Source organism: Lissotriton helveticus, chromosome 12 (genome assembly GCF_964261635.1).
Source record: "Lissotriton helveticus chromosome 12, aLisHel1.1, whole genome shotgun sequence".
Classification (NCBI taxonomy): Eukaryota; Metazoa; Chordata; class Amphibia; order Caudata; family Salamandridae; genus Lissotriton; species Lissotriton helveticus.
Window position 1 is genome coordinate 26,735,085 of NC_136073.1, and position 27,974 is coordinate 26,763,058.

Genomic DNA, 27,974 nt, shown 5'->3' on the forward strand with positions numbered 1-27,974 from the left:
CAGTCTCCTGAGAATATACCCGTGTTGTACTTCTAGGACCCTGTTACCTTGGTTGCAGCCAATAAACGAATCTTTGACTTCACCTAGAAAACTCCGAGTTTCTCTAGGTCTGACTCAGGAGAACCCGAGGTCTCTGGGTGTTGATCCCCTGGCACCGCTGGGTTACCGGTTCTGTGCCGGTTCTTAAAAACCCAGTACCTCAAGCTCTTCATCAGAAGTTAGACCAAAGTGGATTTTTGTGTTCAAGATGATTGTATACCTTCATTCAAGTTCTCTTAAGTTTAGCTCTCTATTACCCCGCCCCTACCATTTTTCAGTACTCCTGGATGTGGTGGGCAACTGAATAACTCTGGTCATCATTTTTTATCGCCCTCAAGTTCTGCAATATTCTCACATGGACCATATGTATGGTACTCCCCACATATAAATAGGGGCAAGGACATTGCAGTACATATACCACGTGATCACTTTTGCAGGTGTAAGGATTCTGTATTTTAAGTGGAGTTTTCAATAGTGACGACATGCCTTCTTTCCTATTTACTCCATATTTACAAGTTTTGCATTTATGACATTTCCAAAATCCAGGATTGCCCTTTAACCCGGTATCAACGTTTTGTACCCACAGACTACTCACTACTAATTCCGGTAGCATCGATTTTGCATGCCTAAACGTTAATAAAGGTTTATTAGGGACAGTACACCAGGGTCACTCTTTATTAGGTGCCACTGTGTATATACCTGATCCATCCCTGTAGCGCGCCTTATTTGGATATACAGTTCTATTGCCTAGATCACCCTCCCAGCTTCAGATACTTGGTGCGTGACACTTTCCAGTTTCTATATAGATAAGATACAGCTGATTCAGAACAACCTTAGTACCTGTTTCCCTAGTCAGGTAGGATTCTCCCCCCTAAGATTGCCACTGCCAGTATATCTTTATCTCTATCATTGACAGCATGTTTGCCTATTGCCCTACAAGACTCGTTGACTATCCTCAAATCACTTTAATCAAGCTCTCCGGCTGACCCCTGTCTGGCCAGGTTGTAAGCTGCAGTAGCCGAGGTTGTCAACCCAGAGGCCAACATCCTTATTAATATGTCCCTACAGACCGCCACTCTGCCACTGGAGTGGAAGCAGGCCAAATTGTTACCCTTATTGAAAAAGCCATCTCTGGACCGTTCCATTCCTGGTAGCTACCGCCCTATCTCCCTTTTCCTAGCGGTGGCTAAGGTATGTGAGAACTTTGCCACTGGAGTCAAGCAAGCCCGGCTGAAGACGGCTGTAATGCCAGAAACCGGTCCTGGGAAGCTTGATTCCGGTCCAGGGAAGACATGGCTTGGCAGTTCGGGCTGGACTGTTCCCAGAAGGCACAGGGTCAGACTGATTTGCATATGGCCATGTCTGAACTGGGGTGGCGGAGTGAGCTAAAGAACGGTGATGGATTAAACCCAGATCAGTTGACTGGGGGTGAGTGTTTGTATTGTCAACGCTCCGTCCATCATCACCTTTGGTTTTTCTTTGTTCGCCCTAAGTTGGCAGGGTATGCTCAGACGTGAGTCCCTTGCTCACTTTGCCACTGGAGTCAAGCAAGCCCGGCTGAAGACGGCTGTAATGCCAGAAACCGGTCCTGGGAAGCTTGATTCCGGTCCAGGGAAGACATGGCTTGGCAGTTCGGGCTGGACTGTTCCCAGAAGGCACAGGGTCAGACTGATTTGCATATGGCCATGTCTGAACTGGGGTGGCGGAGTGAGCTAAAGAACGGTGATGGATTAAACCCAGATCAGTTGACTGGGGGTGAGTGTTTGTATTGTCAACGCTCCGTCCATCATCACCTTTGGTTTTTCTTTGTTCGCCCTAAGTTGGCAGGGTATGCTCAGACGTGAGTCCCTTGCTCACTTTGCCACTGGAGTCAAGCAAGCCCGGATGAAGACGGCTGTAATGCCAGAAACCGGTCCTGGGAAGCTTGATTCCGGTCCAGGGAAGACATGGCTTGGCAGTTCGGGCTGGACTGTTCCCAGAAGGCACAGGGTCAGACTGATTTGCATATGGCCATGTCTGAACTGGGGTGGCGGAGTGAGCTAAAGAACGGTGATGGATTAAACCCAGATCAGTTGACTGGGGGTGAGTGTTTGTATTGTCAACGCTCCGTCCATCATCACCTTTGGTTTTTCTTTGTTCGCCCTAAGTTGGCAGGGTATGCTCAGACGTGAGTCCCTTGCTCACTTTGCCACTGGAGTCAAGCAAGCCCGGATGAAGACGGCTGTAATGCCAGAAACCGGTCCTGGGAAGCTTGATTCCGGTCCAGGGAAGACATGGCTTGGCAGTTCGGGCTGGACTGTTCCCAGAAGGCACAGGGTCAGACTGATTTGCATATGGCCATGTCTGAACTGGGGTGGCGGAGTGAGCTAAAGAACGGTGATGGATTAAACCCAGATCAGTTGACTGGGGGTGAGTGTTTGTATTGTCAACGCTCCGTCCATCATCACCTTTGGTTTTTCTTTGTTCGCCCTAAGTTGGCAGGGTATGCTCAGACGTGAGTCCCTTGCTCACTTTGCCACTGGAGTCAAGCAAGCCCGGCTGAAGACGGCTGTAATGCCAGAAACCGGTCCTGGGAAGCTTGATTCCGGTCCAGGGAAGACATGGCTTGGCAGTTCGGGCTGGACTGTTCCCAGAAGGCACAGGGTCAGACTGATTTGCATATGGCCATGTCTGAACTGGGGTGGCGGAGTGAGCTAAAGAACGGTGATGGATTAAACCCAGATCAGTTGACTGGGGGTGAGTGTTTGTATTGTCAACGCTCCGTCCATCATCACCTTTGGTTTTTCTAAGGTATGTGAGAAAGCAGTTTACAAACAGCTCGCTAACTTTGTTGAACGATCTGGTCTGCTTCATCCAGCCCAATCAGGATTCAAAGCCACATACAATACAGAGACGGCCTTGGTTGAAATGACAGAGGCAGGTGGTGTAACAGCGCTGATTTTTTTGGACCTCTCTGCCGCCTTCGACACGGTGCCCCATCTCCATCTTTTAGCCCGTCTTTCGAACATCTGCGTCTCTGGTCTGGCGTGGAACTGACTTAAATCTTTCCTGGAAGATAGATCGCAGCAAGTGTGGCTCTCTCCGGCCTCTTCGGTACCTAAAAAGGTCACGACTGAGGTGCCGCAGGGCTCTACCCTGAGCCCACTGCTTTTCAATATATAAATCACCCCCCTTGGTCAATCTTGCTGGGGAGCTGGGAGCTAAAATCATTGCCGATGCGGACGATACCCAGCTCCTCTTCACTTGGAAGGATAAAGATTCTGACCCAGAGCAGGCTAAATAATGTCTCACAGCCGTCTTCAAATGGCTTGCAGCTGTCCAGCTCAAGTGCAATGAGGATAAGTCGGAGATTCTCTTGTATGGGTCTTTCCCGCCCCAGTTTAGGGAAACACTGTGGCCGACAGACTATCCTCTACCTAAATCAGGGGGTTCACCTGTTAAAAATCTGGGGGTCTGGTTAAGCGAAGATCTGCGGTTTACCACACACACAAAGAAATTAGCAGGTCAATGTTTTGGAACTTTGAAATCACTTAAGAGGTTCTTCCCTCTGTTACCCAGAGCAGCGAAGGTAATGGTTACCCGCGCCCTGATCCTTACACGCATTGACTACGCCAATGCTCTGTACATCGGTTTGCCAGGCTACCTATTGAAGAAGCTGCAAACAATACAAAATACGGTGGCCAGAGTCTTGCTTAATGTAGCAGGAGCGCAGGCATAAAACAACATCTACGTGACTTGCATTGGCTCCCGGTGGTCCAAAGAGTCAAATTTAAGACTCTGACCCTCGCCTATGCAGCCCTTCATGGATCTGGTCTGCTTTACCTTAGGAAGCGCTTCAGCTTTTATGCGCCACGGAGACAACTACGCTCAGCCTCACAGTGCTTGGCTGAGATCCCTCGCCTCCGGCTGGCAAGGATGGGGAGTAGCTCCTTCTCCTTTAGGGGTGCAGAGGCGTGGAACTCTCGGCCATATGTCCTAAGCAGCACTCAAGATCCTAGGCTGTTTAGGAAGCGACTTAAAACTCTGTTGTTTATTTAAGCTGCAGTCTCCTTCTCTTGCTCTTATGTTATCATGTGACTCCTGCGCTGGTACACTCCTGAGTAGCCGTGCGTGTTATAAATGCTAATAACATAACATACATATAGGGTTATTCAGGTATTTCCACACTTTCTTTAATATGATTAGCTGTGTTACATGCAGGTGTTCCACCTGGAGGTGAAGTTGTACTTGGTTGAAGATTAAACAAAGGGATATCCTATGGATCTGCTCTATAATCATAACAAGTATCATCTCGCTGGTCGGTGATGTCTGTATCCTCAGAAAGTGTCAGTGGTTCTGCGACAATGTGCTGGTCATAGTCTGTACAAAAGGATATGTTAGAGACATTTAAGGAGGGGTGTGCGTGGTATGGTCTAATCTGTTCATGGTGTAAATGGTGCAGTTTCTACCTGCTTCATTTTGGGGAAGGAGTATGCCCTAATATCTTAAGAGGTTGCTCTGCAAATGTTAGCATCCACTTCTTGTGTGTTGGATTAGTAGTGGAAGGAGGTTGTGCGACTACATACCCTGTCAGGGGATCAGCATATATGGTCTTGAGCCTGACCTCAGGTGGCTCACCCTCTTCAGATCCGGGGGTCGAAGTCTGTTTTGTCATCAACTTCGATGCCATCCCTGGCTCAGTGTCCTCTCAGACTCAAGGCTGGATTTTTCAGTGTCAAGCTTCATCCAGCATCGAGGGACCTTTTCGGTGCTGGACTGTTTTGAGTATTGCGGTTACTTCCAATTGGTAATCCTTTTTCATAGGTAGTTCCTTCAGCAAAGGCATAGAGCTGTCAGTGCCAATCCTTGCCCTGGAGCCAGTGCTTATTTGGTGGTCAATCTCCAGAGGAAGGACGCCTCTTGACCATGACTAGTGTCCTACTGAGGTCCACAGTGTGTGCCCCCAAACTTATTGCTCAACGTCGGAGTCAAAGTCCTTGCAAGAGGCATACATTGCTTCTCTGTTTGCCATCTGTGCTACCGGGTAAACCTGTCCTTTTGTTGTCAGAACTTATTGCATCAACGTCACAGGAGACCACAGCGGATGGAGAACCAGCAGAGCCCTGGTGCTGCATCATGGAATAATGCTCCAAGTTTCTGTCCTGAGGGTCTTCTGTGCTACCAGATGATCCCGCCCTTTCATCGTCAGATTTTAGTTCACCGTCATCCTCAGCGACCACAGCATATGTAGACTCTGCTGAGTCATGGTGCTGCTGCATCGTGATATAATGGGCCCAGCGACTCTCCCTTTGGTATGGACTGATCGTTTTGATCTGAAGGCGGCCAAACAGATTGCCTTATTGTGAACGACCTAGATTTTAAATGGGATGCTGGTCTGACCACAAGAATTTGCTATTATAGCAAGAGAAAAATTAACCTGCTGTGTTCTCCATTCCCTCCCCAATACTTGTCCTTTTTATATGAGCTGGTCTCAGGCTAGTCAAACAATTCAGTTTCGACACGGTGGTTGCAGCGATGTTGTCTTTATGTTTTCTGTTGCAATGCTCAGTGTCTTGGTTGAAGGTGTTCATATTGTACAGCGCCGTAATGTCTTTTGGTGCACAGTGATTGTGAGCTGTGGAAATGTCCAAACCCAATGACAGAAAAAAACAATCTAGTGAGTCTGTATCCTGGTGCATTGTGGGTTTAAGGGAAGATATGATGGGTCACCTCAAAGCTGAAAAACTGAAATTACTTCATCGAAGGAAAGCAATTTGCAAACTCTGAGCCCAATACTAGCCGGCAGGAGTGACCTACAGTAGCACATGCTACAAACTGACATGATTACCTTGCTAAGAGTCCACTTTTACATGAACACCATATGAAATAGAACCCAGTGCCAAGGAGTTTAGGGGACAAGGGTGTAGAATTACCAAGTTGTAAGTCTATAGAGAGGGAGGGTGCAACTTGTACGGTTCAGGTGTGTTACTTTTTGTTATTGAAGCCTGGGTTATAGGTATGCTCTTAGAAGAAAGAACCATATCATGGTGCATGCTGGACACCATACCAGGAGCAAAGACGTCACTGCTCTGCGTCCGTCTCAGCTCATGACACTTCACACAGTATTTACATCATACACTCACTCAAATTACTTTCAGATTTCACTATACTAATTCACCACTAATCCTTATGTGTTCCGGAGTAGCGTGCTACTCGCCAAGGAAGTGCTTCAACACCCCATTAGGGGTAACAAGCGCTATATAAATGCAACCCTTTTTTCTCTCTTCTATCCCGCCGCTATCCTTCTCAATCCAAATAACTGACTAACCTATCCACCACTCAAATTACTTTCCTATTTCACTATACTAATTTAAAACTAATCCTTTTTGGGTTCCGGAGTAGTGTGCTACTCGCCGAAAAAGCTCTTTGACGCCTCATAAGGGTAGTTAGCGCTATATAAATGCAATTACAATAAAATACATTTGTCAAATGTTTTATTTTTGAGGAAGAGCAGGCACATAGAAGACAGAAAACATATGATGTAACAGGCCCCTGAAATGTTCAAATTCTGTGTTTGAAGTGTACATGCATTCATATAGAGGATATAGCCTTGCTTTTTCTTGCAATAATGACTGTATCCATGAACTCACTATTATATGCAAGCTTGCTTATTTGAGAACATAACGCTGCCCCTTCATATCACATGCTCCCCATCCTGGTCCTACCTCTGAATTCTGGCATGACGTAGATGTCTTCCAGGTAGACAATGCGACCCTTCCAGCTACTGTAGCTGAAGACGAACATGGCATGGCCAACAATGTTGAAACCTGAGGAAGAGCAACAATTAACAGTTAATAAAGGGTTTGAAACAAGTCATCCACACTTTATCTTTTTTTTCTTTTCCAATGTTCACTCACTGGTATGATGTTGCAAACAAACCATACTTTGAAGCTAGAAGTGGAGAAAGTTGGGACATTTAGTAAATGTTGAAGTGACAATATGTAGCTGTGGGTTTCCTCTAACAAACTCGAGCATACTCACATGCCCTGCTCTCCCCACCCACAGTTTCTCACTTGCTGGCAGTCCATTGACCATTTTTGATTTGCCCTGGTCTATTTCGCCATCAAAAATCAAGGTACCATGGAAAGTATGATGTTCATTACCTTCTTTGCTTGTCTGTCCTGAGGGGAGTTCAGCAACCAGGCATCTGTAGGCAGGGTTGTCTGTGAAGCCATCCTCCTTCAGCACTAAGTGTCAGAGAAAAAGGAAGAGACTTAGGAGGAGAAGAGGAACACGAAAGAGTGGCTGAAGGAGAGGAAAAACAGAAGCAAGGCATCTGCATGGAAAGCACTTTGAGGAACAGGCAAAAAGCAGGGAATACAATCTGAAGGCTTTTACTCTCCCATCCCGGAAGTGGAGAAGTGGAGCTTCTGGAGGACCTCACTGGGTGAGGATGTTCTTAGTGGCGGAAGGTGGCTCTACCATTAGAGGAGTCTATGGCCGACTGTGTGTACCGGGATCAGCGACAGAGCGTGAACGAGAATTGGCAAGCAGCAAGAGGCGGTGTTGCTCAGCGCGGTGTGGTGCTAAGCAGCCGTGCAGCGCTAGTACCTTGCCTGGAGCGCAGTGAACGCCCAAATGTAACGGGGCCGAGGTGGCATAGAACAACAACAGCCGCCAACAGCTCGAGCCACACCCGCCATTCCCAGTGCCCAAGGAATTTCACCTCAAGGCAGAGGTGAAGGGGAGGAGCAAAGGCAGACACCCCACCCCATAAAGCCAAAGGAGGGGGCAAAGGAGCAGCTGGAGCACCCTAAGGAACCGCTGCCAACGCATCGCGCTTTACAAAATATTGGATTTCATTTAATCAACCCTAGCAAGCGGCAAGCAGGGTGCACAAAAGGAGAGCGAGAGCACGGGAGCACAGAGTGCGACCTGCAGAGCTGCAGAACCCCGATAAGAGCCATGGGGGGGGAAGGCCACAGGCCAGCAGTGGCCAGGTTTCCACTGCATGTTGGTTGAGCCCCGAGCCTGCGGAGGTAGATCTGAATTAGGCTCAGGTGCGGCTTGCAGAAAGGGGAAAATCCCCTGCCTAGTCCCACCTGCTGGGTGGAATACAGCTCTCTGCCTGTTGGACCCTAACCTCATTGCCCTCAAGATTTCTAAAGCCCTCCCGCAAACTCTAAGTCATCCTTTGCCTTTCCACATACCAAGCTGTATGTAACACCCTCCCAGGGAACTACAACAACTAAACAAGGCAAACCACGGAGGTCAGGTCGATCCTCCTTGTCTCAACATGACCGAAAGGAAAACCACCATCCGGTCAAAATCAACTTTGAAGGGAAAAAATTGGAAAGACTCCCTGAACCCTTCAGCGCCACAGAATACTTGAAGTACTTGGAAAAGTGCCCAGGCAACTTCTGCCCGAAGACTCCCTTAAAGGTTCCAAAAGCAGGTCGCAACAGGTACTTTCTACTGACACTACCTACTCACGGCGTCTCACCTCCTGCATCGACTCTGCTATTCACAAGAGACCGCGATGGGAAAGAATGGGTCCTCCTTTCTGGCAGTTTTACTGGCAGCAAGTCACCTGTCCCACACCTCCAGCGTAGCTGGGAAACACAGGTCTCACTCCTGCCCAAACTTGGGCAGGGCCCCCCACGCAGACATCGTCAGAAGCCTTGGACTCAACATGTCAACTACGTTGACGACACCTAGCTGATCCTCTCCCTCACCAACGAACCCACAACTGGCATAACCAACCTGCACAGCGAAAAGAAGCCCATCGCCACCTGGATGAAAGGCAGCTTCCTCAAGCTCAAGTAGGACAAGACCGAAGTACCCATCCTGGGTCCCACCCCTTCAGCCTGGGACAACTCATGATGGCCAGCCGCTCTGGGACCCTCTCCCACCCCTACGGACCATGCACGCAACCTTGGCATCGTTCTGGACTCATCGCTTTCAATGAACTGCCAAATCAACACAGTTTCCTCAGCCTGCTTCTACACACTCCACCTGCTTCAAAAGACATTCAGATGAATCTCCACAAAATCCAAAAAGACTATCACCCACACACTCATCACTATCAGACTCAACTACGGCAAAGCACTCTATGCCGGCGTCACACAGAAACAGCTCAAGAAACTAGATAACGTGCAAAACAGCACCGCCCGACTGGTCTTCGACATCCCCCATCGTGGCCAAATCACGCAACACCTCTGACCACTCCACTGGCTCTTGGTCAACAAGAGAATAACCTTCAAGCTCAACACACATGCCTACAAAGCTCTCCACAACATAGGACCAGCATACCTGAACCACTGGCTTGCTTTCCACATACCCACCAGACCACTCTGTTCCGTCCCTGGATCCCTAGCCTCTGTTCTCAGGATCCGCAAGACCAGAACTGGAGGAAGTTCCTTCTCTTACCTCGCCGCCAAGACCTGGAACACCCTGCCCCTTCACCTCAGGCAATCCAGATCGCTGACCCAATTCAAGAAGGACCTCAACACCTGGCTCTTCGAATTATCCTCCACACCCAGAAGGTCCAGCAGCCCCCCAAGCGCCTTGAGACTCTCACGGGTGAGCAGCCGCGCTATATAAACCCAGGATTTATTGAGGAAACAAAGCAATAACCCCTTGGCTGCCTCACACCGTTTCTATCAAAGTCTCCACTAACTCTCAGCCTCTGGAGTTCCAGTCCCAGTACTCAACTGCCCTAGAAGGCGCCCTGAACACTGAGAAGGTCCCGATACAGGCTCATGTAGTCTCAGTTCAAATCCACCATCAGCAACAACTTATTCCCCAGACCTCCACTCAGGTTAGATCCCAAGTTACTCGCAGCCAGTCTGACTAGGGCGGGAGCACCTGACCTAAAAAAACCTGAATTGTTGGATCTTTCAGCATCTTTTCTACAAACGTGGAGTCCAAAATCAAAAGAACTTTGGAGCTCACTCCAAAGCTAGTCAGAATTCCAGAAGGATTCAGGCAACTCTACCCATGCACCCAAAACACCCAAAATACCAACAGGCCGGAAGACACTCAATTGACAATAATTAATTGAGAACAATATTCCATGGCCAGAGCACTACTGTGGCAATCATCTGAAATTGAGCTACAAAAGAGCTCCTTCAATCGATTGCACAGTGCGTAGTGGACTTTAGCACCAAGGTGGGCCTCATTGAGAAACAAATCCGTAGTAGTCAAGAAATGTGGTTGTGTACCGCCTCACGAGCAGCCAAAATGGACAACCCTCCCCGAGGTCCTTACCAATTTGGAAAGCCACAATCAGGTCTAAAGCCGGCACCCAACCAGACAGTAGTTCTACAACCAACCACAATACAAGTTCAATGGCTGAGAAAATAGCTGGTCCCCTTCCCAATCCAACAATAGATTTAACTGAAATCAAAACCTGGGCAATCAAGGTACATCTCCAATCGATAACTCTTCTACTTGCCCATCGGGCTAAACATCAGCACCAGCATCCAGACCACAGCCTAGGAAACCATGGAGAACCCGCTTAATCTCCAAACAGCAAAACTAAAGAAAATGCAAAAAATGGCTACAACTACTAAAAGAGTGATGTCCCTGTTACCTGCCCAGAATCAGCCTTTTCAAACTGCAAATGTTATGTTATGTTATAAGAGACTTATAACGCGCACAACTACTCAGGAGTATCCTGGCGTGATACGGACTCGGACGTGTGAGAAGGAGACTTAGGAAAAAACTTGTTTGAAAAGGTGGGTTTTAAGAAGTTTCTTAAAAACACTAAAATCTTGCGTGATGGTCCAGTCCAGCTGTACTAAATGTTCACCGCAAAGTCTGTCGCTAATAATCCATCAGCCATTGTGGCTAAGGGACAAGATAACAAAACTTTATCTTTCACTGAACCCAAAATGGAAGTATAGGATGTGAGAAAAAGCCCGGCCCGAGAATAAACCGCCCCCACCGACAATATAGGAGAAGATGGATGCAAGTACCCAGGCTACCCCCAGAGTGGAGTCCGGCACTAACAGTGGGGCGCAATCTGGAATCCCAACTAGCAGCGGGAGCGGCTTTCTTTCAGAGGCTATCACGTCCTGATCGAATTGACAGCCACAGCTAAACTAGCCAAAGTGCTTAAGGAGAGGACTATTTGAAGCCTTTCATTTTCAGGCGTTTATTTCTACAAGAAGGAGAAGAAGCCCTCTAATTCCCTCTTAAACCCTGTGAGATTTTCCGTGAGTGCCGGCAAAAGCAGGCTCTATTTTTGAAGAGTAGGAAGGGTAGCTTCACCGCTCCGCTTCAATTTAATCCTGTGAGACTCCTGGCGAGCCCCGGCAAGAGCGGGCGAAGATCCAGACCAGCGCCAACATATGAGTCCACAAGATAGATAACTGGAGAACGTGATTATCGAGAAATCCGTCCCTTTGATGGTGTAGACTAGAAACAGGATCTTTTCTGGGATTCCCCGAGTGTCTTGATTACCACAACTACAAGTGCGCGAGCACATTCACAGCAGAGAGCCGCAGTCCCCCAAGATACAACCCTAAGGAGAAAGTATACAGACCCTCCAGTACGACAGACTACAAAGACAAGTCTTGATAAAGGTGGACTCCATTTGTACTGAACCACTGAAACGCATCGACGCTTTTTTCCATAGTACAATTTTAGTCTCCATCACCTATGTTTATATACAAGATCAATAGTGGTAATACATAGGCGATAATATCTGGGAGCCCCAAATGTACTAACTGTACTTTACAATTTTAATGTTTTACTATTTGTGTCTGTCTTTTCAATTGTGCAGGTCATAATTGACTATGTTATCATCAGTTTGCTCTTTTAATCATTTGATGTTGTGATTATGTTATGTGTAGACATGTAATTTTCTGCTTTTAAAATTTTTTGGGGGTGTATAATAAATATGTTATAATCTATATATCCGTGTGATTGCAACAGTTCTTGACTGTTTTGTGAATTTTGAGGCTATGTTTTAGCTTTTTGTTATACCGACCTCAAGGGAACAATTCCTTTCTTCAGGTTAGATAAACCTCATTTCCCTTGATTGTTTTAAGGGGTTCCTCTCTCTCTCCTTACGTGGATTATATTCAAACCACCAAATATCCAGTGAAACCATAACTCTTAAAGGAATCGAGATCATCCCATACCATCATAAGGTTGGACTTTAAGTTAGATAAATAAATTTGGGGCTGGTCTTGGAGGGGAAGGTCCTGGGCCTGTTATCCCTTTGACCCCAATTTGTTGCTATTAGGACTTGTAGTGAGCGCGGGATCAGGCAGAGCCGGCTGAGTTTAAGATGTGAAATAGGAGCAAAAACACCAGAATATCTAACAACTTGTAATAAGGTAAGGCACACAACTCCACAAATGGAAAGTTTTAGACTACTTGGCTCATAAATCTCTTCTACATTGTGGTGATTTACACATTAAGGATCAAGGAAATAGTGACCCCCCCCTATTCTTTCTCACTTTTAATAGACAAATAGTAAGGATCTCGCATATTCAAAAATGCGAAGGTTATGTGCATGGAATCAAGTGACAAAAAAGATGCCTTTTTTCTCTCTCTACTAGGGTGTCCATTGCTCTGCTGGTTGTTATGTTTTAAGGTCTGTTAGCTTATTATGAGGTTTTGATGCCATTTCTGGGTTTACATGTGTGGTAGATTTCAGTTAACTATTTCATGATTGGTAAGTAGATAGGATATACTATCAGTATATCTTGAAAGGAATTATTGTTGGCGGAGCACACGATTAGATAACTGTATGTCTTGGGACCGTATTGTGCATATGAGTTGTGTCCAATGTGTACCGTTGTTTTAGGGTGATGTGCACAAATGTCTTGATCAGGATGTGTTGCTGAACTACCAAACACAGAACCTGCTGCAAGGCTTGTAGTTGATGTCTGTGCAGGGTGGCCCTAAGCATTGTGTCTCCTCACCCCTGACAATGAAGTAGGCATGAAACAGACACTGCAGGGCACTACTCCTAAGACCATGACATGAAGAGAGATAATGGTAGGGAGGATAGATCGAACCAAGTGGAGGCAAGGAGATGGTAGACGCGGAGTCAATACCCTTGCTTCCCCCTACCACTACCACCGCACCCTGCAAAGCAGATGAGAGGGTGCTCCTGAGTGGATGGAGTTTATAAGAGTAGTTGTGTTCAGTGTGCTGAGTTGTTCCCATGTGTTGAGTGGGTAGATACAAAAGGAAGGTTGCACGACGAGGCACAGGTCACAGCCAAGCACAAGGTCTCTGATATGACCTGTGGTACAAGGCAGTAGAATTAAACCCTCAGCTCACAGAAAGAACCAGACCACTGACCCCCCGCCTCCTACATGTGTAAGTGAGGACAGCTGAACATGGAGGTGGCCTTCACTGTGATCTACACTCCAGGCCCAACCAGTCTATAGGCTGATGACATATCTTGTTGCTATCCAGAGGCATCATTTTTATTCCATCAGCTCACAATTCCTCCTCATCGGGTGCCAGGAATTGTTCAGCCCTTTTTCAAAAAGACTGAGTACAGTTGAACCCTAAAGAGTGAGATCTTCCTCTTCAAACGCGATCGACTTGAAGTTATGATTTGTATTTTAGTCAACAAGAAATTTTGATTCTAAATAAAAAATGGCATTTGAGGAGGTGTTAGAGTTGTAAGGGAATATCACCGTTCTACTGGACAGTCCCATCGTGAGAAGCATTTCAGCTTTCACTGTTAAAAGAAACGGGCAGTAGACACATGGAGACTCTGGAAGCTTATTACGCGACACAGGTAAAACTATGGGGCATATTACCAACAAGTAGCGATAATTATCGCTAAATATGCTTAGCGACGACTTTTTTATCGCTGCCTATCGCTGGATATGTTAGAGGAGAAAACATGCTATTAGCAACGTTTTTCTCTATTGTGCTAAAATATCCAGCGATAGCGGCGAAATGCGTGAATATCGCTGAGAATACAGAGATATTCACGCATTAGCGACGAAATGCTCTTAGCCATGTTAGCCACCTCCCATTGGATAACATGGCTAAGAACTGGTCTGAGCAGGCGTTGGTTTTTGGCAATAGCGGGAATATTTCCATCGCTACGCCTGCCTTGCTAATAGGCGATAGCGACGTTAGCGACTGCTTTCAGTCGCTAACAGGTTGGGTACGCCCACTTTGCATGTCATTAGCGATAAATATCGCTGACATGCAAAGCGGGCCCCAAACCGCTCGCTATTGCCTAAAAGCTGTCGCTAACATCAGTTAGCGACAGCTTGCTAATAGAGCGATAGAATTATCGCCACTTAGTGGCCGCTAAACCGGCGATAATTGCCTATCGCCACCCTTGGTAATATGCCCCTATATGTGCTGGCATATGGTTAGTGCCCTTTTCACTCCATCAAGGTACCTGATTCCATTCCTGAGTATGAAAACTTCCCAGTCCAAGAGGTGGAGGATTCCACTTCTAGGCCATGTGAATTAGAGACAGCATTAAACCCAACAGATAAAAGCACCCAGCCTGGTCACTGTGTGTTTTATAGGGTTTCTCTTGAGCTCATACAAGTTCACTCCCATGCTAGCTCACTCAGCATGTGAAAAGTCCTAAGAAGTCCACGGTGATGCACACGTGTTTCTCCCTTCCTTTATCTTCCTTCACTGTTTCCCTCAGTATCTCATACGTGGCGCTTGTTCCATTGAGAGGTTGTAATCAGACTCACATGGAGACACAGGGTCCCATCAGCATCCATACTATGTCCTGTCAGGAGCTCTCAGTTCCACAGTAAATGGTAAATATAAACAAGGGTACCTGAAATGGGGCAGGGGAAATGCTGCTTTCAAAGTTTGAAAATCATGGTCTTGTCCCTCCCCCCATCAAAATGACATTTTTTTCTCAGTTAACTGAATTATCAGAGACCCAAGAACGAACAAATACTGAATGAAGTGGGAATCAAAGTTACCAAAAACCAGTTCACCTGTGTGCTTCTTTGACAGTGGAAGGTTTAGGCAACTAAGGATGGTTTTATCCTTGGAAAACTCCATGCCAATGTGGAAGGAGTGCTAGACACATCAAAAGCTGTACACTTCAAATGCTGTTCCTTGTTTACTAATGGCAATCACAAAATCCACCATCTGACGTTAAGTAGAAGAGAAGGACATTGAGAGAGAACTGCAGAGATCTCTCACTGGAGTGTGAAGTCTCAACCAAGAGGTTCTTAAGATAAAGTCTAGAGCATCAATAACACCAAACTTTGTTTAAAAGCCCCGTCACTGCGACTGCAGCCAGCGGCACAGGTTTACGTTCCACTTATCTATAAGTTATCAGTTTACCACCAATACCCTCAATACTCCCTGGGTGCTTCTTGCTAATTAAGGATAATTGATTTTCCTTTGATCCATAATGCACCCCACAGTCACCAAAGCCTGCAGGCCAGTGTGGTCGGAAACATCCTTTACCACGCAACTTTTACCACGCAGTGCCTTTACAATGCAGGTTTTACAACGAAAACCATTACAACGCATTGCACTGGGGGGCGCTCTAGGATAGGGAATAATTTTAATTTACTATCCAACACCTTCCCTACTATCCACGGGGACTGGAGTTGGAATAGTAAATTAAACTATTCACTATCCAGCACTCCCCAAAGCAATGCGTTGTAATGGGTTGCGTTGTAAAACTTGCGTTGTAACAGCATGCGTGGTAAAAGCATGCGTTGTAACAACGTACATCCGTGTGGTCACAGGACCTTAAGACTCCAGAAGCATTCCTTGTGAATAACAATGAGATGGGAATTGGTCTCTTTTCTCATCCTAGGTCTGCCAGCTTGTGGGAGCTTCTCCAATCCCTGGCTCCTTAGAGAACTCCCTCACAGAATGGCCAGACTGACCGCAGTAAGGTACAGACCCTTGTTCTTTCTCCTCTGTAGATAAAGGATCTTTGACTTTAACTACTTGCAGGGGTTCTTCGGCTTGAGAGGGAGATCCTGTCTCAGTGGGGGTGGTGGGACAATACGATCAACTAACCCATCGTCGACACTCAGATCCTTGGGGCATATTAGCAAGCACTGCGTTAAAATTATCGCCGCTTTAGCGGCAGAAAACTGCTGCTAAAGCGGCGATAATGGGCTTGATAATAGGCCCTTGTGAATTCCCATAGAAGCCCATGTTAACACCAGAACATGGGTTTCTATTGGAATTCTCAAGGGCCTATTATCAAGCCCATTATCGCCCTCTAGCAGCAGTTTTCTGCCGCTACAGCGGCGGTAATGTTAACGTCGTTTGTTGATAATATGCCCCTTTGTTCTCTTTGCTGAGCTTTAATTTACAAAGGTTGGTAAGGGCAGTTATGGGCAGTAGGTGTTTTAACCACGAGGGCTCATGCATCGAGTACTTGTGCAAACCCTGATAAAAGGTGCCGCTGAGGAGCCGTCATTCCACGCTGCTTCAACGACTAATTGTTGAAAGCGGCTGATATGAGGAGTCTGCTCTCTATAACTCTTTTGTTAAGTGAGTTTAGCTGACTAGGCAGTCTACCTGTTTACCTCTTACCAAATTTGACTATGAATGGTGGATTTCCTAACCTGGAAGGGATTACACAGGTAGATTAGCGGACTAGTTCACGGCCTTAGCTTCCACTGTCGTGTTTACCAGAACTTCCCCCGCTCTCATAGACTAACAGCCTGAATCATCAAGCCGAAATCGGCTCGCAAAGGGCCAGATTCTGAGAATCTGGCCCTTTGCGAGCGCTATTTTTGCATTTGGGATTCATCATCCCAAATGCAAAAATCGGTAATAGCGATTTCGCTATTTTGCGAGGAATTACATTTAAGGAATCTCTATTTGAGATTCCTTAAAAGCAATTCATCATCCATTTAAAAATTGCGAATTCGCAATTTCGGCCCGCTATTTACCGCAAGGTCAAACCTCGTGGTAAATAGCGAAAACTTAGAAAAATGCTTTTAAAAGCATTTTTCTAAGTTGCATGTTGCACACACACATGTCCTTTGGACATGTGTGTGCGCAACACCTGTTTCAATTTGCATTTAAGGGGTGCTACAGGGTGTCCTTTAGACACCCCTGGCACCCTTTAAATCGCTATCTTATTTGCGATTAGCTAATTGCTAATCGCAAATAAGGAATACTCCCCATTCATTCCTATGGGCCTTTTGGCCCATAGGAATGAATGGGGAGTTATTTGCGATTAGCAATTTGCTAATCGCAAATAAGGAATGTGTAGGAATCGCAATTCTTTTTGCAATTCCTACATGAATACCGTTTTGCGAGTCTGTAATAGCGACTCGCAAAACGGGTCTTTGATGAATCAGGCTGTAAATCACCTGTGACTTGCAAGTGTGTTCGGGAAATGTTGTTTGTCCTGTTTTCTCCAACCCAACCCTTCAGTATCCGCCCTGTAAAGGCTGTGCAAACCCTTCCAAGGACGCTAGATAGACACTCCCTCACACTCACAGCACACTTGTGCTTAAAGTAGGGATTTGCATTCCTAAACGTTTGAATATTTGAAGCATTTAGCAGTAGCTTCTGAACCACAGCAAACATTCAAAACCTTTTCAAAAAATGCTCTTTACTTTCCCTTTTCATAAGCTACCAATACCTGAAGAAATACCTCAATTCTTTTTGATAAACATTTTCCGTCTTCATGATTTACCACATATAATTATTAGTGACAGAGGAAATCAATATCAGTTTTGGAAGGCTCTTTGCAATGTCTTGAAAAACAAACACACCTTTCTTCTAGCTATCACTCCCAGAACAATGGGCAGACAGAACAACCCAATCAAAGTTTGAAAAATTATTTTCAGTGTTACTGTAATCCCATTCAAGATAGCTGGATGTCCTATTTGAAGTAGCTGATGTTTCTTATAACAACGCAACTCATAGGTCTACTAAGATTTTGCAATATTTTTGTCTGCATGTTTTCATCCAATGGTTCCCCTTGTTCACCTTGGATTAATCCTCTAGTTTCAGCAGCAAGTGATGATATGATTCCTCTACAGAAAACAAACGAAGGTGAAAGAAAAAGCAGGTATGTCAAGATCAGAGTCTTCGTTTGTTCGCAGTTTTAAGGTTTGTCTCGCTTTCAGAGTTCTTCTTGTGCACTAGTTGCCAGTTATGTTTCAACCACAATATTTTAGTTTATTTTTTGTCACTCTTCAGTTTAATCCGGTAGCTTTTTAGCTGAAATTGCCTTGCAGAGTAAATCCTGTCTTTCACACTAACAGCTAAACACATATATTTTGAATTCCTTTCATTTTTTACCTTCCAAAACACCACCTGTCATTGTTCAAGGTGGATATATGGTTCAAGAAATCCCTGAGTCACACATTTTTCATGGGTGTATTTTTGCTTCATACATTCAAAGGATTATCCATCTAGTGGACACTCTTGGGAAGATACTTATCCAGTAAATGTCCCCTTGTTGGTGTGTTATTTTTTCCAGCAGCACCATGATAAGCCTGAAGCTTCAAAAAGGGGCATACTGTTACATCTCAGAAGAGGACTTGCTCCTCTTGTCTTGCGTCATGCAAGGAGGACACTGTGCATCTTCATTCATGCGTCCATTATAAGGGGTTGTATGTTCTTACAACGCATTCCGTTGCAACGCATGCCTTTACCACGCATGCGTTACAACGGAATGGTATTTCAACGCATAACCTTTTCCTCGAATTCTTCTGAGGTGATGTCGTACGTCGTTAAGAGGAAGCAGAAGTTTCTTTCTGTTTCCTCTTAAACTACGCGATTTCCTGCACATTCTGACGTGATTTCAGGTGAGGTTTTTTCCCAAGCCCCTCTTTTTTAATTTGAACCTTTGCCACATATGCCTTTACTACATACCTCGTAGTAAAGGTTTGCGTGGTAAAGGCTTTCGTGGTAACCACGCATGCGTTGTAATGCATGCGTGGTTAATGTATTCGTGGAAACGGCCGCGTTGTAGTGGCCGTTTCCCATCATAAGGTGGAAGGTTTCCCCGTTGCTTCACCTTTCTGTCGGTGTCTTTGCAGTCCCGGGCGCTTAGATGGGTGTACTGCAAGAGCTGCGGAGCAGTGGGTGCAGGAAGTAGTTGGCAAAGTGCATAGGTACGAGGGATGTCAAAACATGGGGTTCTTCTTCCTTCATCTACCATTCCAGAGAAACACCAATCTCCTGTAAGAGTAGGTCTAAGAAGCCATATCTATATGCCCATCCAATCAAATATTTTGCCAACCTCTTTTCCTGTGATATCATTTCCTGGCAAGAGAAGGATGCATTGCAAAACATTTGTTTCCTGATTTTTCCTCCCATTTATCGTTTACCCAGTTACTTTTGTGTCCATTATTTTTTGGTCTCATTTCCTGTAGCAAGAGTCTTTAGGATTCTCTCTCTTGGAGGATCTTATGCTTGGTTGTTGCTGAACCTTATTTCAGGATGGTATGAGTGACTTGCTTTTCTACATATGCAAAAAAAACAGATGATGGCCGGAATGCTAAATGAATCAATCAATCCTCCGACTCACAGATCTGGGTTAAATCATTCGTTTTTTTGCACGCCATGCCATTTCAGTTTAGATCCAGCCATATGCAAATCAGTCTTGACCCTGTTCCCCATGGAAACAGTCCAGCCCGAACTGTCAAGCCAGATCCTCCCTGGACTGGAAACAAGCATCCTGGGACTAGTTTCGGGGTACACTCCTCAACAGCCATACTAGCTTACATCTGGTGATTACAAACAACTGGGGCAGCCCTAAATACCTGAATCAAGCTTCCAAGATTCCAGCAAGACGTAGGGGCCACTAAGAGCCCGACAGGTATGAGTGAAGCATATTGAATACCAATTCCATGTAATCCTTGGCTGTGATGTATAAATTAACCACATACAGTCATAGGTCTATGATTACTGACTAAGGTGATTACCTGCTGTAAATCTTTTTGCCAATCTTTTAATTAATTCCATTCCGCTTCAAACAAAAACAATCTTGGTGTATCCAACGTAATTACGAAATCGTTTCGGGCTGGATTCCCTAAAGGAATAGACGTTTTACTCAAATTCCTTGGATCTTCAGTTTATTATTACTTTGTCCTGATGATGACCGTTTATTTTCACAATGGTCGAAACGTCATCGATGCATACATGTGGCCGTAACTGAAGGACTCATTGTTTTACTTTGTGTGGTTCAGTTTGTCCTGAACTCCTATGCTTGTATAATTCCTTCCCTCAGCCACCTGAAAGGTTACACATTGTATAGTCTATTTATTTTTTGTTGCTAGTGTACTGTCTTAAAGCGCCATTGTCTTACATGTTTAAGTATTTAACAAATCTAATAAAAAATCTTTTTCCAAATGTGTAATTATTTGTACATGGGTTTCTGCTTTCTTTTCTCTCCCTCGTTTTCCTTCTTTTTCCTTTTTCACTAATGTTTTCAATTGATAAATGTTGTTGCTTGCAATCACGAACGCATGGATTGGTAAAGTAGTTTCATTCTGCCCTTTGTGGTTTGTTCCTCCTAACGGAGACCCTCTTAGGGAGTCCATTGGCACCATTCATGTGCATATTACGGTGCAGGGTGGCATCGAGGTTGGTAGGAGAAGTCGCTCTTTCCTCTGGTAATCAAGAGAACATTTAGAGAGACCTTTGTTGCATCTAGTTCTAGACACTACTATTATTCATTATTATTTTTAAGTTCATTTAATGAGAAGTATACGGTGCTGGTCTTCTGTCTCCATATGCTTCTTTGGCAGAGGAGGTGATGCAAACAATTATTACAGGTGTATTTGGAGAGGACCCGTGATCTGCCCTTCTCTGGTTAACTTTTTATTACATACTGTGGCACTCAAGTGGGCAAGGCTACTGCTAGTACTTTCATTGTTAAAAGCTTTCCCACTGTGCCTCTCATTGTTACTCCTTCTGGGGAACATCTCCTATGAAATGTCAGTCCACATTTCATCAGTGCCAAGGTGGGTGATGTCAGTTGCAGGCATGGAAGATCCATAGGAAAACTACATGGGATTCACCACAACCATCCTGCAAGTACTACACCCTTGATGCCCTCTCCTGAAGTGCTGGTCATTCTTGATGAGCTCATAAAGCGATGATTAGATGATCCATCTGCCTAAGCGCCTAAATTTAGAGCCCGCCGGAAGAGTTACTCCATCACAATATAGGTGTGAAGCCTTCTCTCCTCTTTGTGCCCATCTGCGTTCCTCGCAGTGAAGAACCCCACATCACCACTTACTCTATGCCGTCAACTGGAGACAACGACTATGTCGGCTCTATAAGAAAGTGAAGGAGCCATTTTGAATTGGTTTGAAGATAGCATATGTGGCATCCACAAAACTATTATAAGGAAGGAGTATACGAGAAGGCCTAATAAATAACTGCCAGTCATGGTTCCCAAGCTACTTACTGGCCAGTGTATGCAATACCCTACAGCGCTTTGGGAAATTATTCTGAGATCCAAGGCTGTAGTGATTACATACTTTAACATTTCTGATGTCCTTGACAGCCAGCTCCCCAAAGGACACAGGACATCACCTTAGGCGAATTTACAGCAATCTGCTGTAGATGATGCAATCTGCTGCAGTGAATCTCCTTGGACGAGGATTCTGCCTGGCCAGGGGAAAGAGGTTTACTGGAAGTACCCGTACATGAACCGATCTGCCTTGAGGATAGTCCGAGCCGTAACTGGCAAAAGAGAAACTGCTCAGAGGAAGTGGACGAAGCAAATCATCTTGGTGTAATTAATTGCACCTAGCATTATAGAAAAGTCTGTGGTGGATTCTGCTGCTCTAGTGTGCCTCCCATCAGGCCTGAGTGAGTGACGTGGTCACTGGATAAAGACCAAAATGGCAACAATGAGAGAAACCCAGAAACAGGTCCAGCATGGCCTGGCAAGATGCACCTCTACAAGAATCCATCATGTGCTAACAACTGTGCCAGAGTGCCCTGAGAAGCTGCCAGACTGCTGCAGCGATGTCGAGGATCCAGCAACCAATCATAATGCCCAGGTATTCCTCTGAGCGGGCTCTAGAATCCGCTCTAGTTAAAGTTCCCCTTCAAACTTCTCCGTGTGGCTGTGCCCCTATTTTTGATGGGGTATTTCCCTGGGTCTGAGAAGCACTGTGGCCATTCCCATGCTGTTCCACAGCTTGTCTTGAAGACCGGATGTGTCCTGGAGATGGTGGGGCTCAGGCGGAGCTGCCATGTACTGACCATAGGCTGCAGCCTCGCGTCTGAGGAGGTCCTTGCTGCTGCAACAGCAAGAGAACCCAGCTCCCTCACAATGCAAGACCACAACAAACTAGGGGGCATATTACCAACAACTAGCGAAATTTATCGCTAAATGCGCCTAGCGACTTTTTTTTTATCGCTGCCTATCGCTGAATATTTTAGCGGAGAAAACATGCTATTAGCAACGTTTTTCTCCATTGTGCTAAAATTTCCAGCGATAGCGGCGAAATGCGTGAATATCGCTGAGAATATAGCGATATTCTCGCATTAGCGACGAAATGCTCTTAGCCATGTTATCCACCTCCCATTGGATAACATGGCTAAGAACTGGTCAGAGCAGGCGTTAGTTTTTGGCGATAGCGGGAATATTTCCATCGCTACGCCAGCCTTGTGAATAGGCGATAGCGACATTTTCGACTGCTTTCAGTCGCTAACGGTTTGGGTACGCCCACTTTGCATGTCATTAGCGATAAATATCACTGACATGCAAAGCGGGCCCCAAACCGCTTGCTATCGCCTTCAAGCTGTCGCTAACTGCTGTTAGCGACAGCTTGATAATGGGCCGATAGAATTTTCGCCGCTTAGTGGCCGAAAACGGCCGCTAAACCGGCGAAAAGTGCCTATCGACCCCCTTGATAATATGCCCCTAGATTTGTGGTAAACCAACAATAAGGCACATTACAGGGGCTGACCCTTGTGTCCTTGAAGTTGCAGAAAGCTGCCTATCTCGCCTACCACAAGCGGCACCTGTCTAGATTTCCATCTGGTCTGCATATTTTCTTAAGTCCTAGATAATAGCATATAAGTGGCATCCTTGAAAACTGAGCTTCCATATCCTTGTGTAGTATTAGGTGATGGTAAAAGCATTGGCTGGAATCAGCATTATTGAGAGGGTACTGGGCACATTGTTGAGTGCTGATCCTCTAACCACACACCACTTCCCTGAGTAATCCTTGGACTGCATGCCTCGCGACGCTGAGTGTCATATACTAGAGGGCTGTACTTGTTGCCCATGTATCGTTGTCCTAAGTCAGTCAGACCTCAGGACATCAGTGGTAATCACGGTGTACGTCAGAACCCTCAATATGGTTCTCCCAGTGCAGTAGTGTACATAGTTGGACTATAGGTTTAGAATGTTAATAGTCAAGTGTTCTATTGCAGCCTAGGTGCATTGCAGTGATCAGTCTAACGTGTGGGCTATTATCTTTTACTGTTATTGGTGCCATGATGTTTATGCTCAACTTATGTTCTAAGTTCTATGGAGGGCTCTGGTCATTTGTACTGCCTGGCTCTGGGCGTGTGGATGCTCCAATAAAACCTCTTTATAAACTACACTTATTTATTTATAAAGTTTTCAATAGAGCAAACTTGACCCAAGAGGGTATCAGAGCGCTTTACATTTAGGATTGTTGCGTTACAAGTTACATCAGCTACAAGAGCATAGTAAGGTACAGTACACATAAACAATGTTTCAATAAATCGTAAGAGGTAGGGGAGGAAGGAGTAATAGCGGGGAGTCGAGGAGGAACAATGCCCAATGTTCTGCTGGGTAGGTGACGATCAAGGGGGAAACCAGGGCCAATCTCCTCAATAGCTGTCAAGCAGCTTCACTGGTCATCAGCCATGTTGCTCAGGTCTCAGCGTTCAGGAAAAAACAGTTTTTAATTTATTTGATTTGTGATGGTTATATAGCGCTATCTAGACCCAGAGGTATCAGAGCACATAACCAGGGGAACATTGCATTAGAAGGTACATCAAAAGGATTATAAAGCGCTGGCTAGACCCGTAGGTATCAGAGCGCTATAACAGGGGAACATTGCGTTACAAATTGCATCAGCTGCAATAGCGTAATAATGTACAGTAAACAAACAACGAGGTTGAGAAGATTTATAGGAAAGAGGGGAGGAAGGAGCCGTAGCAGGAAGACGAGGAAGAACTGTGTCCAATATCCGGCTGGGTAGGTGACTGTAGAGGGGGAAACCAGGGCCAATCTCCTCATTAGTTGTCTAGCAACTCCAACGGGCATCAGCCAAGTTGCTCAGGTCTCAAAAACAGTTTAGAATAGATGTATAGGCTACGAGGATAGAAGTAAAAGACGAAGGAGGTGGGGAGGGCATAGGAACAAGCCAGAGAGGGAGTTGAGACACAACGGGGAGACAAGGTGAACTATGCCCAATGTCCGGCTGTGTAGATGAAGGTCAAGGGGGGTGTACCGGGGCCAATCTCCTCTTCAGCCATCTATCAGCTCCACCGGGCATCAGCCATGTTGCTCAGGTTTCCGCGGTAGGGAAGACAGGAATAATCAATTTTGAGTAGGTATATTAGTTACATATAAATAGACAAACATGGAATACCAAGTCCCCAATAGAGGATAGAGGAGAGGCCAACCTGCTGGACTCCACGCTCAGGGAAACATCCCCGCTGGATGACATTGCTGCTGAAAAAAATGTGTAGGCGGAGATAGCGGCGCTTGGTGTAGTCCAGCTTGGTATCAGAGAAGGAACTGGGGTCTATCATAGTAGCTGCCGGAGAAACAAGGGCAGCGGAGGCCGCCATTTTAAAGTCAGGCACGTCAGGACCGGGCCTATGTGTAAGCGTAGATGAGGTGGATAGGTCTCCACCACGATGAAGCCCTACTCGTGAGAGACTACAGACGGCCCGGATGCCAAGCTGGTGCCGAGAGGCGTGGGGCCGAAGCAGTTGGACTTAATATTTCTCTGGAGGACAAGGACGAACTCAGTGGGACTCAATCTTTCTCTGGAGGACAAGGACGAAATCACAGAGAGCTGCAGGAAGGTGAACAGTAACTCCCCTATGCCCTCCACCGAATAGTCCCTGCCAAGAGTAGAGAAAGCAAATCTGCATTGTGCATGGGGGAGCCCCCAGGGTGCACGGCTGAGCCTCCTGAGGCCGCCTCACAGCGGGCGCCATTTTGAGGTCAGGCGTCTATCCCAGGGCTCACCGAGATCATTGCCAAATAGTAAAAGCACCACTGAATTATGATCAAGGGAAGGGGGCTGAAGGTGAGTTGGCAGCACAGTTGTTTCTTTAGATCAATGCTGAGTTACCTGTGTAATTTGGTCAATTTGCTGATTCTGCACCAGTGGCGGCCATCTTAAGTTCAGGCATTGATGGTTCTGCCCGAGTTGGGGGGCCCATAACATTTCAATAAACGATCAATGGGTCAAGCTGAAGGTGAGTGGGCAGTGCAGTTGAATTCTTTTTTTTTAGATCAATGTCGAGTTACCTGTGTAGATTAGTTGATTTGCCGATTCAGTGCCCGGGGTGGCCATCTTAAGCTCAGGCATTAATGGATATGCCCAAGTTGCGGTGCCCACAGCACTACAATATGCAATCGAGGTTACTCACAAACCCACAGGTTTGGCACTGGAGTGAGCCAACAAGGTAGGAGTAAAGAAGGTAACACATGAAAGTAACACTTTCCTTGATATCCCTACATGCCCAAATTAAAAATAATGTACTCACTTTCTTCTGTCATTTTGATGTGGTCTGAAGCTTTTTCGTATTCGGCCAACTCCTGAAAGGAAGAAGAAACAAAAATTGTATTTTAGGGCATTGGGCATTCATCTCCAAATGTAATTGCTGGCATTCCTGAACACAGCTGTCCCAGTGTCACTGCCAATGATTGAGAACTAATCACCCAGCCACCGCTGCACTTGTTTCAAGACGTTTTACTGGCTGACAATATCTGGTGAGCTAGAAGAATATCTCATGGAGTTGACTTATTTATCATAGCAGTTCTATATTCCTTCACTGTGGACCAGTCCCCTTATGGATAATGAAAAAATATAATATAAAAGTGAAAACAAGGAGAGACCCACAAGTTCTGCACCTGAATTGTTCAACAATATAAACATTCCATAAAAGTTGATCTAGACCACGGGCGCAAGGGTTCTGGGGTTGAGATGCACAAGTTTCTTACCTTAGGTAACTATCTTTCTGGTGAATACTCTATCTAACCGCAGATTCCTCACTTTGTGAATATCCCCCAGACATCACACTGGATCTGCAAACTAAAGCAGTGCTACTGCACACTAATAGGTGGTGTTGTGTGGCTCCGTGCTGACGTTGTTCTGCCGAGTGGAGCCACATGTAAGATCGCTGAATCACTGGTTAACAAACAGCTGACCATGTTCTTAGAAGTCAATGAGATATGCCATCCCAATCAGGCGGGGTTTAGAGCCCAGCATTCAACAGAATCGGCTCTACTGTACACGACAGATACCATTCGTACTGCCCTAGACCAAGGAAAGAAGGCCGTCCTGATTTTATTAGACCTGTCGGCGGCCTTCGACACGGTCTCCCATGCCATCCTATTAGATCGGCTAAAAACATCGGGCGTGAAGGGGACGGTTCTTGAGTGGTTGGAAAACTACCTAAGGGACAGGAGACAGGTGGTAACCCTGGGGGAATTTACCTCCACGGAAACACATCAGAAGATGGGAGTACCCCAGGGGTCCAGCCTTAGCCCGACATTATTCAATGTCTATACTGCGCCTCTGATTAAACTAATATCATCCTTTGGCATAGAGGTAGTAGCATATGCCGATGATACGCAGTTAATACTGGTTACGGATAGGGACAACCAATCATGGGAAGAAACATTCAAGGAATGTTTAACTGCCACCTTCGATTGGATGCGGAAGAACCACCTAAAATGTAATACAGGAAAAACAGAGATCATTCCGCTAGGCCCAAATAATGACTTTATTCCCAGGCAATGGTGGCCAGAAAGGGCAGAAATACCGCCTCATACAACCATAGTTGCTAGGAACCTGGGGGTCACGTTTGATTACAATCTTGCCTTCAAGCAGCAGGCAATAAAAGTGGCAGGAATGTGCTTTGGCTTAATCAAAAGCCTGAGGAAATTCTTTGATATACTCCCTTTGGAGGCGAGGAAAACTGTTGCAGTAGCGTTGGTAACGTCGCGCTTAGATTATTGCAACAGTTTGTATGCTGGCACAAATAAAGAAGTAACTTACAGGCTGCAGCTAGTGCAAAGCGCGGCTGCCAGATTGGTGCTAAAATGGCCAAAAAGATCGTCAGCCTCAGGGGCATTAAAAGCTCTTCACTGGCTTCCCGTTGTAAAAAGGATCCTGTTCAAGGTTTTGATTATAACATTTCGAGCAATGCACAAAACAGGACCACTGTATCTACAGAAAAAATTCAAGAGATACTGCCCAACCAGAAGCCTACGATCATCAAATTCCAATACTCTGGTGGTTCCTAGGTTTCGTTTAAAAACCCGTGGAGGAAAGTCCCTGGCAGTACTGGGTGCAAAGGCTTGGAATACTCTGCCTCCTGCCCTGAGAACTCTAGATAAAGAAACAGAGTTCCGTAAAGAATTAAAAACTTGGATATTTAAACTGCAAGATAGCATGGCCAGAACTCTAGTTTGATGCTTGCCTTTGTATTTGGTCCAACTCTGAGTCACTTTGTCATCTGGTAATTTGCCGGAGGTAGCGCCTAGATGCTCCATTGGAGCGATTGCTGCGCTATATAAATAAAATTTTACATTACATATAAGCGCCACCCATGCGCGCCAACCTCAGTTACTTTCTTAGGCTGTCCGATCCCTTAGACACAGAACCCATTAACTGATTGGCAAGAGTAGTGTAGAGATTTTTAGTTTGGGACTTTTTTATATGGAAAAGAGTCCAGTACACCGAATTGGGAGGCGGGAGGGTCCGTGGGGAATCTGACTTTAGATTGAGTATCCACCACAAAGATCG

General features: G+C 45.7%; 1 protein-coding gene across 1 annotated transcript in view; it reads right to left on the reverse strand.

The window, feature by feature from the left end:
* LOC144798519 (thialysine N-epsilon-acetyltransferase-like) overlaps positions 1 to 27,974 on the reverse strand; it is a 127,335-nt gene that overhangs the window by 45,597 nt on the left and 53,764 nt on the right. The window contains exons 2-4 of the mRNA XM_078669442.1: positions 25,708 to 25,759; positions 7,182 to 7,265; positions 6,744 to 6,845 (exon numbers count right to left, since the gene is read on the reverse strand). Coding sequence (XP_078525568.1) covers positions 6,744 to 6,845; positions 7,182 to 7,265; positions 25,708 to 25,759 — 238 coding nt within the window. The remainder of the gene's footprint in view (positions 1 to 6,743; positions 6,846 to 7,181; positions 7,266 to 25,707; positions 25,760 to 27,974) is intronic.